At 43.4% G+C, this 12,254-nt stretch overlaps 1 protein-coding gene across 1 annotated transcript; it reads left to right on the forward strand.

Moving 5' to 3' along the window:
- The first annotated feature begins 4,684 nt into the window (after positions 1-4,684).
- LOC119279789 (tyrosine decarboxylase 1-like) lies at positions 4,685-6,193 on the forward strand. Its single transcript, XM_037560910.1, has one exon. The coding sequence runs from the start codon at positions 4,685-4,687 to the stop codon at positions 6,191-6,193; it is 1,509 nt and encodes a 502-aa protein (XP_037416807.1).
- Positions 6,194-12,254: the final 6,061 nt, after the last annotated feature.

The raw sequence follows: 12,254 nt of genomic DNA on the forward strand, positions 1-12,254 counted from the left end.
TTCTCAATAAGTTATTCAGTAATTCTTGAGCCTGTTCAACTATTCTTTCCCTGAAAACACAACCAAAACAATTATCTAGGTAGTCCGTAAATGCGTCTATTAGTCCATTATAGAAAATATCAAGATTTTCATTTTTCTTGAGAGGATGATTAGGAAAAGCACTAAGTAATTGGAGAAGCCTCCCCCAAGCTTGAGGGAGACACTCTTCCTCAAGTTGTAAGTATCCTACAAAACAGCCTGTCTCATATGAGTAGGAAAATACTTTTCAGTGAAGTAATCAATCATATCCTGGGGACTACATACACAACCAGGAGCAAGATTATGAAACCATATTTAGCATCGCCCTTTAACGAGAAAGTAACAATTTAGAATATAATGGTAGCTAAACTTTTCCTCTTGAGCAAATAGGGTGGCAACATCATTCAATTTAGTGAGATGTGCAACAACTGTTTTAGATTCATAACCATGAATAGGATTGGATTCTACCAAAGTAATAAGTTCAGGATCAACAGAGAATTCATAACCCTATTCCTTATTCAGGATTCTGGAGTGTTCCAGAAGGTTTCTTTTGTGTAGCCTGATACGTCCATTTTGCATCATGTTTTGCTACTGATATTTATAGTGTTTTAGATCAATATTTCACTTTATGATGCAATTCTTATGCCTTTTCCTCTCTTAAAATGCAAGGTACACTCAAAGAGAGGGATTGCCAGTAGTTGGAATTCTGGGCCTGAAAAAGCTAGAGCAGAGATAGCTATTCTCCAAAGCTCCAAATGACCAAAAAAGATATGGAGAATTACTTTGGAATATATAAAAATGCTGGAAGAAATAAGTACCAAGAAGACCCTCGATGGGCCCACAAGGTAGGAGGGTGCGCCCTACCCCCCAGGGCGCAACCTAGTGCCTTGTGGGGCCCATAGAGTCCCTCTGATGGCCATGTTCTGCTATATGAGGCCATTTTCCCTAGGAAAAATAAGGGAAGACTTTCAGGATGAAGCGCCGCCATCTTGAGGCGGAACCTGGGCAAGTGCAGCTTTGCTCTCCGGCGGAGCGGTTTTGTCGAGGATACTTGCCTCCGGGAGGAGGAAATCGAAGCCCTCGTCATCACCAATGCTCCTCTCACTGTGGGATGACTCATATCCATCAACATGTTCACCAGCACCATCTCATCTCAAACCCTAGTTCATCTCTTGTATTCAATCTTTGTCTCAAAACCCCAGATTGGTACTCGTGGGTTACTAGTAGTGTTGAGTACATCTCGTAGTTGTTGCTAATTGGTTTACTTCGTGGAAGATCGTATGTTCATATTGTTAATCATATATTATTCTCCTCTGGTCATGAACATGAATATGATTTGTGAGTATTTTCCATTTGTTTTTAGGATACGGGAGAAGTTTTGTTATAAGTAATCATGTGAAGTTGAGTTTCGTTCAATATTTTGATGGTGTGTTATGTTGTTCTTCCTATAGTGGTGTCTTGTGAACGTCGACTACATGACACATTACCATGTTTGGGCCTAGGGGAAGGCATTATGGGATTAGTAAGTAGATGACGGGTTGCGAGAGTGACAAAAGCTTGACAAAAGCTTAAACCCTAGTTTATGCGCTATCCCGTAAGGGGCTGATTTGGATCCCTATGTTTCATGCTATGGTTAGATTTATCTTAATTCTTATTTCATAGTTGCAGATGCTTGCGAGAGGGGTTAATCAGAAGAGAGTTGTTTTTCAAGTAAGAACAACACCCTAGCACTGGTCCTCCCACATAACAACTTATGAAAGTAATGAATGCGTGTCAATGAATCATGGTGAATTTAACCAGACGAGATTCCCGATGTCCTCGAGGACGACTTTCTCACTATAAGACGTACTTTCGGCTTGTCCTTTGCAATAAAAGGATTGGACCACATTGCTGCATGTTATTACTATTGTCACTTACTATTTGTTACCAATTACTTTGCTACCAAACTATCTGTTACCACTATCTTACAGCACTTGCAGAGAATACCTTGTTGAAAACCGCTTATTAATTCCTTCTGCTCCTCGTCGGGTTCGACACTCTTACTTATCAAAAGGACTATGATTGATCCCTTATACTTTTGGGTCATCATAGTCCTCCTATGTGATTACTTGAATAACATTCGAATCAATGTTAATGGGGGTACCTGCAATATAATATTTCGGTCTTTTCCCATTAACCACTTTCGGTTTTTCTCCTTCGGCGTTTTTAAACAATAAAATTCATCGATGATATAGGGTCCTTCCCATTTGGAGAGAAGTCTGCCTGCAAAATGTCTGACTTGTACAAAAGAACTTTGTCACGAATGTTAAATTCTTATTTCTGAATTCTTTTGTCATGCCATCTTTTAACTTTCTCTTTAAGCTACTTGGCATTTTTATAGGCTTCTGTTCTCCACTCATCCAAAGAATCAATATCAAATAGCCTATTTTGACTGGCAAGTTTAAAATCATAATTAAGTTCTTTAATAGCCTAATAAGCTTTATGCTCTAATTCAATAGATAAATGACAAGCTTTTCCATAAACCATTTTGTACGGGGATATACCCATAGGATTTTTATAAGTAGTTCTATAAGCTCATGGTGCATCATCAAGTTTCTTAGCCCAATTCTTTCTAGATCTATTAACAGTAATTTGCAAGATTAATTTTATTTCTCTGTTACTCAATTCTACTTGTCCACTAGACTAAGGATGATAATGTGATGCTACTTTATGGTTTACATCATATTTATCTATAACTTTTCTAAAAGCATGATGAATGAAATGTGAACCACAACCAGTCATTAAATATCTAGGGACTCCAAACCTTGGAAAATAAACCTCTTTACGCATTTTAATAGAAGTATTATGATCAACACTACTAGTTGGAATAGCTTCTACCCACTTAGTAACATAATCAACAACAACTAAAATATGAGTGTACCCATGCGAGGAAAAAAAATGTCCCATATAACCAAAACCCCAAACATCAAATGGTTCAAGTACAAGTGATTAATTCATAGGCAATTCTTGACGTCTACTAATTTTACCAACCCTTTGACATTCATCACAATAAAGGACAAGCTTACGAGCATCCTTAAAGTGAGTGGGCCAATAGAAATCAGATTGTAATACCTTGTGTGCAATTATGTCTCGGCTGATGGGCCTCTCACCATGTTGACTGTCGGCTTGTTGGGCCGGGCTGAGGACCCATTGTCGGTTCCTTCACCACTTTGGACAGCCCACGACGGACAATAGGAAGATTACAGAACACTTGTCGTACAAGACAAGAAGCTGGATTCGTGGATGAATCTACCTCCTTGTACGTAGCCGACTAGGTTCCTTATACCCTAAGACCCCCCCCCCCCCCAGCTGAGGGGTTGGGCTCGTAGATAGGTACATTACAATCCCTCGGAACTTTGTACTCTCGATACACTAACACATTAAAGCACAAACATGATGTAGGGTTTTATCTCCTCCGGAGAGCCTGAATCTGGGTAAATTCTGTGTCCTTGTTACCATCGTCCCAAGACACCTACCTTAGGATATCCTACCAAGGGATATGCCGGATTTAGCTCTAACAAATCACGCGAACAAAATCAAACACGTAAATAGGGGTGTATATTTCTCCTTAACTGAGAAATTGATTTGTCCTTAAAACATGGGGCAAAATTAGGCATGTATCTTCCTCATTAAAAGAGAAGAAACTATCCTTAAGCCATGCAAAAAATTAGCCGTGATTCTGGCACGGGACTTACTCAGGCGAGCAGAAAAGAACGGGCGTGATTCGACGATCATGAGAAGCGGGACGGAATCACGAGTGCGTCCATAGGATCGCGATCGAATGCTTCCTGATGTGTTTGGTAATGATGTAAAAAAAGTGGTGTGAGAGTTACTTTTCTCGTAAATTATTTTTTGCTAGATAAATCTATAGTCAAACTTTTTATGCAAAGGAGACTAATAAATTAGTACTACCTCCATCTGGGCTAGGTTTTTTGTGAACTTATTATGCCCAACTACTACTACTCCTTAGTCTACAAATATAAGATGTTTTGATTATTTTAATATAGACTAATACAGACTAAAATAAGGGAACAAACACACAAAAACATGTCTATATGCACCCATTCATACAAAAGTTAGAATATGAAAATGGAAGTATATACTGTACCTTTTTTTTTGAAGATCCATTATGATAATGAAAAATATTTCTACATATCCGATCAAATCAATCAAGAATATCTCATGGTGATAAATCCGTCCAAACCTTTTTGTATCATAGTTTGTACCATAGTTTTTTTGTTGGTGTTTGGAGTGGGTACTTGATTGAGCCTTTGTATGCAAAGTGCTCAGTCTTCTTGTACATAACTTTGCTTCTCTTTACCCTAAAAAAAAACTTTGCTTCTCTTCTACTATAAAACTGTGCTACGCCATTAGCGTTACTCTTGGAAAAAAATCCGTCCAGATGGGTTTACTAATAGGATGACACGATCCGGTACAAAATTGAGCTTATATTTGACTATATATATACGAGTATTTGATAACGGAGGGGTTACTATATATATATAAGCACGATACGCACACTAGTAAGCATTGCCAGAAGCCTGAGCCCAATCACAAAGTAGCTAACAACCCGTTTCCTTCTCACGTGTGCGCGAACCCCGCGGATTTAGCAAGCGCAGATACTACCATGGCGACAGGTGGAGCGCCATTTGACGCGCTATCCTCACTGAACCCCGAGACCTTCGCCGGGGAGTCGCGCGCCGTGATCAACTTCCTCGCCGACTACTACCGCGACGTCGACACGTATCCGGTCCAGCCCCAGGCCATGCCTGGGTGCCTCCGTACGTTTTTACCCGACGCGCCGCCCGAAAATGGCGAGCAGATGGACGTGATATTGGAGGAGGTATGGCGACATATTGTCCCGGCACTGACGCATTGGCAGAGTCCCAAGTTCTTCGGATACTTCCAGGCGAACGCGAGTACAGCCGGGTTCGCCGGCGAGATGCTCTCCACCGGGCTCAACGTTGTACCATTCACGCGGGCTGCCTCACCGGCCGCAACCGAACTCGAGACCGTCGTGATGGACTGGATGGGCAAGCTGGTGGGCCTCCCGGGCCGCTTCCTTTTCTCCAGCGGCGGCGGCGGCGTGCTGCACGGAAGCACCTGCGAGGCCGTGGTATGCACGCTCGCGGCCGCGCGCGATCGCGCGCTGAGCAGGCTCGGCCACGAAGGCATCGTGAGGCTGGCGGTGTACGCCTCAGACCAGAGCCACTCCACGTTCCAGAAGGGCGCGAGGATCGTGGGGATCCCTCGGTCCAACTTCCGCGTCATCCGGACGTCGGCGGCTTCGGGCTACGGCCTCACCGCGGACAGCGTCCGCGACGCCGTGGAGGCCGACGTGGCCAGCGGGCTCGTGCCGCTGTACCTGTGCGCCACGGTCGGCACGACCGGGCTCGGCGCGGTCGACCCGGTGCGGGACCTCGGCGAGCTGGCGCGGAGGCACGGCATATGGCTGCACGTCGACGCCGCGTACGCCGGCAGCGCCCTGATCTGCCCCGAGTTCCAGCATCACATCGACGGCGCCGAGCTCGCGGACTCGGCGAGCATGAACCCGCACAAGTGGTTCCTCACCAACATGGACTGCTGCTGCCTGTGGGTGGCGAGCCCGGCCGCGCTCACCTCTGCAGTGTCCACCAACCCAGAGTACCTCAGCAACGTCACAGAAGAAAGTGCAGGCGCGGGCGTGGTCGACTACAAGGACTGGCAGATCGCGCTGTCGCGGCCGTTCCGCGCCATGAAGCTGTGGGTGGTGCTGCGCCGCTACGACGGGGCGGGCATGCGGGCGTACGTACGGCGGCACGTCGAGATGGCCAAGTGGTTCGAGCAGGCGGTGGAGGCCGACGGGCGGTTCGAGGTGGTAACGCCGACGAGGTTCTCCCTTGTGACCTTCCGCCTCCGTCCAAGGCACGACGGCGACGACGATGCCGTTGATGCCTTGAACCGTAGGCTCCTCGTGGCGGTGAACGCTAGCGGGCGGGCGTTCATGACGCACTTCGTGGTGGACGGCAAGTTTGTTATCCGTATGGCCGTGGGCGGAGCCATGACGGAGATCCGGCACCTCCAAGACACGTGGGAGCTTGTCCGGGAGAAGGCTGAGGAAGTCCGCGCTCTCCCCAAGGTCTCCGGGCATGACTAAGAACGGAACGTGCGCTGAAATAAAATTCATTAGAGCATCTCCAACACGCCCAAACACTGGGCCGCACGCTAAAATCCGGGTTTTTTAGACGCCAGACAGTTCCAGCATAAGCTGTAAAACAGTCCGCGCGAAAAAATAAATTCGACGCGCGCTGAAAAACGCTATTAAAAGCTGTAAATTTGAGGCGTCGGATCATGCGCGCTTCACAATTTACACTGCATGTTCTCTTGTGCGCGCGTTTTTGAACATCTGCTTAAGCAATGATGGGTCCGGCGTACTAAAAGTGCTACAGTGGCGCGCTAAAACTATTTTAGGGCACGGGATTTTTGTGCACCTGCTGGAGATGCTCTTAAGCATCAAAAAAGGTGGAACAGATCCTTTTTTCCATATTTTTTGCGGGTAAATGGAACAAATCCACAACGCAAAATGAAAAATATACTAGATATGAAGCATGAAGAACCCTATAAAATTGACAGACAGTATCCGAGCTGCGAGTGTGTATGCGCACATGTGTGGGAGACATCACCTTCGATGTGAGATATATTCTATTTTGACATGTGAAAACGATTAATTTTTAATAACTTAACTACTAGATAGAACATAAACATACAAATTTCAGTTTGATGCAACAAGTGTGCAAAACATATTATTATTTGGTAATTACGCTACAATTTACACTTATATTTGCATATTGTGCAGCAGTGCAATTGTTTTATCATCGTTTATTTCAACTTTTCCCCAAGTTTCTTCTTCTGTTAGGGTAATAGCAATGCCTCTATTCATTCTATAGCTTAGAATTTCCTTTTGTCCTTTTAGCTTTGTATTAGTTTTATTCTTTATTATTGTTTATCAGGTGTTTTTATTTTCATTTATGTATATGTGTGAATATTGGGTGTTTGTAAGTATACACATAAATATTTTATAAAACTCCCTCCATTCACTAGTAGAAGATGTTTTGGATATTTCAATATGGAGTTATGGACTACATACAGACTGAATGAGTCAACACATACAATAAAATGTGCATACACACATTCGATTTAGAAAAAAAGTTAGAACATCTTATAATAGTGAACGGAGGAAGTATGTCAGTAAATTATACTAGAGAGCTCTTATTGCCTATGCTTATTTTTGCATTTATAAAAATGTGCACTTTTAGTAAAAGTTGCGAGCAACTTTTTGTCATCAATTTTTATTTTTATTTTATTTCTTCTTTAATGGTAATACCAATGCCACTAATTCATTCTTTTATAGAAAAATTTATTTTGCACAACATCCACTATTATATGCTTATTCTTGCATAATATGGAAAGAGCAATTTATGTGTAATTTTTGTGTAAATTTTTCGTTATTTGCTTCAGTATTCTTTATTTATTTTTCTTTAAGAACAATTTCACCATCAATAATTCAGTCTTCCCTAGAAAACATATTTTTTTTATTTTTATTTTTGTATTAGTATAAGGTGATAAGAAGGCTAGAGAAAGTAGAGGGCTCACGAGTCTCTGGTTCTTGATAGGGTGCTGCAGAGTGGTGGAGAGCGATTTGAATGAACATCCAAAAAAGTTCAGGCCGCTGTCAAATAGTTTTCCCTTTTATATCATCATTTATTTTATGTTTTTCCATTTTATTTCTCAGTTTTGGTAATGTCAATGCTCTTAATCCATTTTTGGTTAGAAAAAATGTTTTTGCTTTTTAGTTATTTATTTATTTATTTTAGTCCTTTTCTATTAAGCGTTGCATGCATCTACTCCTAATCATCCATCGAGGAAGCCTATCCTTGAAAGTCATGCGTGACATGAGAAGCAACAAACATGTATGCACTATCCGGCCATGCACAATGAAGTGGTGGCAGGATACCAAGCATGAGCAGGCCGCCCTTCGGCCTTGTATGTTGTGCACAAGGCACAACATCCACTCTGTCAATTTTTTTAAAATCAATCGTTGGATTAAATCTCATGGCCTAAAAAAAGTGACTGATCTATATCTATAATCTATAATCTATAATCTTTTTTTTAGGGAATGCCATCATGACGGTTTATATTTCATGTAAGAATAAAGATACATCGTTTGATAAAACGTCTACTAGAAACCCAGGAGGCTCCGACTTCCAGACAATGGTTCGAGAAGTCTCTGAGTTCCTAGACAATGCATCCGCCGCCATATTGGCCTCCCTAGGACAGTGATGAAAACATATCGAAATAAAATTGCGAGCTAAAAAGAAGCATTCTTCATAGATTGCCGCCGCTGGGCCGAGGGAATTGCCACCATTCTGCATGATCTCAATTACCTCCATACAATCTGCCTCCACATAGATTTTGTTGCAGCCCCGTCCCTAAGACCCCGAGCTTCTGCTGTCCCCGCATCTTCCACGAACGGAATATCAACACAAGATGCAGCCAAGAAAAAACCTGTGTCATCACGTAAAATTGCACCAGTACTCCCAGTACCTCTGTCTTGATCAAACGTAGCATCAATATTGAGTTTAACTAGACCATCCGGCGGCTTGTTCCATCCATGTCTCCTGATTCTCATATTTTTAGATTGTGCCCGTGTGAAGTTTTTTGCCAAAGCAAAAATTGCTTGTGCTGATCTCGTTGGCTCAAAAAGGAGCTCACCATGAGTGAACTGGCGACGCTCCCACCACACGTACCAGACACCTATGGCCAGTAGATCATTGCGGTTAACATCAGCCACCAACGACTGAATTTGATTCCTGGACAGTAGCACATCCGCCAACACAGACCCCTTCCCTTTCAGATGTACACACCTCATTGATCAAGGGTCCCAGACCTAGAATTCGCCATATTTCTTGCACTCTCGGGCACAGAAATAAAGCGACTATTGCTTCTGGTCGTCCGCCATAAGATTGCCCCCATAGTTATCAATAATTACTCACCATGCCACCAGTAAGTGGAAAAAAAGATTTGTTTTCCCTTCACAAATCGCCGTCAACTATAGGTTATTTAAAGCAGCCCTTCTTTAGTGATAACCATGCAAGTAGCACAGTGGCTTGACCATCCCCCCTCCATGCTGGAGACCCGGGTTTGAATCCAACCTTTCCTTTTTCTGTATTTTCTCACCAATTTTCGTTGGTGTAGGATAAAATCGCCTCATCCAAGCGCGGCTTAGCTGATGGGCTGCGCAATGTTGCAGTTTAGGCCAGCTACTCTATTTTTCTTACAGATTCAAATGCTTTAAAAAATATATCTTTCAACCTAACTCGAAAGTAAACATGTTATATATGAAAATCCCTCAAAAAAATGTGTAGATTCCAGATATGCTATTTTCTTGCATGTTAATTATTCTTAAAATTATGTTTAGGAATTGACTTCTGGCCGTCTGTCATAAGATTGCCCCCGGAGTTATCAATATTACTAACCATGCCACCAGTAAGTGCAAAAAGAAAATGATTCGTTTTCCCTTCACAAATTGCGGTCGGCCTTAGGTCATTTAAAATGAGCCCTTCTCTAGTGACAAACATGCAAGTAGCACAGTGTTTGACCGCCACCCCTCCATGATGGAGACCCGGGTTTGAATCCCACCTCCCCTTTTTCTGTATTTTATCACCAATTTTCATTGGCGTAGGATAAAATTGCCTTGCCCAAGCGTGGCTTGGCTGATGGGCTGCGCAATGTTGCAGTTTCAGCGCAGCTACTCTATTTTTATTTTTATTTACAGATTCAAATGCTTTAAAAATATATCTTTCAACCTAACTTGAAAATAAACATGCTATATATGGAAATCCCTCAAAAATGTATAGATTTCAAATATGCTATTATCCTGCATGTTAATTATTCTTAAAATTATGTTTAGGAATTGACTTCACAAATTGTGATGCGTGGCTGCACATGTCAATAAAAAAATAAAGACACGATGAAGGCACAAAATATCATTGGGATCTGTGGTTGCACATGCTAATAAAAATTTAAAGGTTCCCGCAAAAAAATGGGCCCGATGAAGACATAAAGTATGACGCGGTCCCAGTACAAGAGAGAAAGACCCGATAAAATTAAACTGATTGACGAGAAGTTTTCGGTGGGCTACATGCAATTAGATAAAAATAGCCCGATAAAATTAAACCAATTCTGGATAGCATTTTTTGTCAATAAAAGAAGAAAAACAGGTAAAATAAAGAAGGAATGCACGTGTGAAGGTTTCGGTGGGCTACATGCAATTACAGAAGAAAAAAACATGTCCAAAATTGAGCTTAAAAAATGCTCCAATTTTATCGCAGCGGAGTTGGAAATTAAGCTCCGGAAAAATAGATGGAGGGAGTATGATTTGCGTCGATAGTCAATTTAGTGACTTTGCTACGCTTTGATTTATTCATGTTTAGTTTGATCTGAACTGTCATACAAAAGTCGCACAAAAAGTGCGTATGGTCCTTAGTGCGTCCTCGCCTCCTTGGTGTACGCCTCTCTGCTACCATAAAGTGGCACCGTTCAGATGTTAGCGTGCCGCGTTGATGGACGTTTTCGTGGACACCTCGTCTCCGGGTGGCACCGTCCGGATACTGCATGTCGTGCTGATGGGGGATTTGATAGACACGCTAATTATCTTTCTCGATGCAACGCACAAGCAATGTTTTCAAGTCCAAAACAAAAGCTCTAGCGCCTGACTGCTAGTCGGTCCAGAATAAAGTGACTACCACCTTTTTTTTCTCGCTTGTGCTATAGTTTTTGCTTGTTGGATTTCTCCTACAGTTGTGCATGCGGCAGCGGTTTGATGTTGCAATCATATTACACTATTAGAATATATAATCAAATTCGAAGCAGTACAATCATGAGTCCCAAGGTAAGTTCAGCTTAGTATTGGACATGCATATGGCACCACCAAGTATGCAAAGTTTGGATTTTTATTTTGAGAAAAGAATGCAAAGCTTGATTTTCCTTAAGGGATTTGCTTAGATGCAGCCGCCACCTCCTCTCGAAGAAAAAACTTTTAGGGTGCCTTTGCTTCATGCCAGCGCCGTCGCTGGTCCGCCTCGTCTTCGGTGGTTCTAGGTTTATGGAGGTGCGGTGGACCTCGACCCTTGCCAGCGGGAGGGATCTTGCTCCGTTTTGTGGTGTTTCAGGGAGTTCGTTTAGGTTTTGTGTCCTACTCAAAAAGACGAGGCGGTGACGACTTTCTGAAGATGGAATAACATTCTCCCCACCTAGTCCCTGTTCTGGTAATGCATCTAGTGTCGTCGGAGAGCGTGTGGAGGTCTGCCTCCATTCGATCTCGAAGGACCCGGTCGGTGTTGTTCCTCGTTTGATCTGCCGGGATCCAATCTTTACCCGTATTTGTTCGTATGTCTCTACATGTTGGATTGTTTTGATCTATAATTCTCTTCATCGGCAACAATTGTTGTTCTGGTGCACTAGTCCTGTAGGCCTTAGCACAACGATTTTTCAATTGTCTACTAAAACAAGTTTGGAGTGGCTCCGTTGAGGTAGGGGCAATGACGGCGGCATGGCCTTCGGCTCACCCCAATACTTGTAGCTCTCGCTAAGTGGTCTACGGACATATAGATGTAATTTTTATTATTTCTGTGTTCTTTGTACTGCCATGGCATGATGAATAGACTGGAAGTTTCCTCGGCAAAAAATAAACTTGATTTTCTTTTTTGACAATACATGGATGCATGATGTCTTAATTAACGCTGGAAAGCTGAGTGGGTCATGAAGCTTTCAGTGGCAACGTGCAGCGTCTCCGGTGCGTGGCCCCCCTCACGGACGGCGCCATCGCCGGCACCTGGAGGGGGGAAACTGCCACATCGGGTCTACACGAAGTGGATTTAGCTGTGGGTTTGGCCTGCATGTTGCTCCCCGGTGTCCCTCTGGGCCGACCTGACACAACCGGGTGGAGAGGTCCACTGGTTAAAGCCCGTCCATGGGAAGTCAAAGGGCTAGATCTCGTGGTCAACCGCACCAGGGTTAGGCGGGACGGGGGCCCTGGGGGGTAGCAATGCCACCGGAGCATCGTACCGCGCCCTCATACATGCGGGGTGGTGTTGTGGCATGTCCGAAGAGGCGGCACGCGTCTCTGGTGCGTCGCCCCCCTCACGGACGGTGCCGCC

This window comes from Triticum dicoccoides, chromosome 3B, assembly GCF_002162155.2.
Source record: "Triticum dicoccoides isolate Atlit2015 ecotype Zavitan chromosome 3B, WEW_v2.0, whole genome shotgun sequence".
NCBI classification, from domain to species: Eukaryota; Viridiplantae; Streptophyta; class Magnoliopsida; order Poales; family Poaceae; genus Triticum; species Triticum dicoccoides.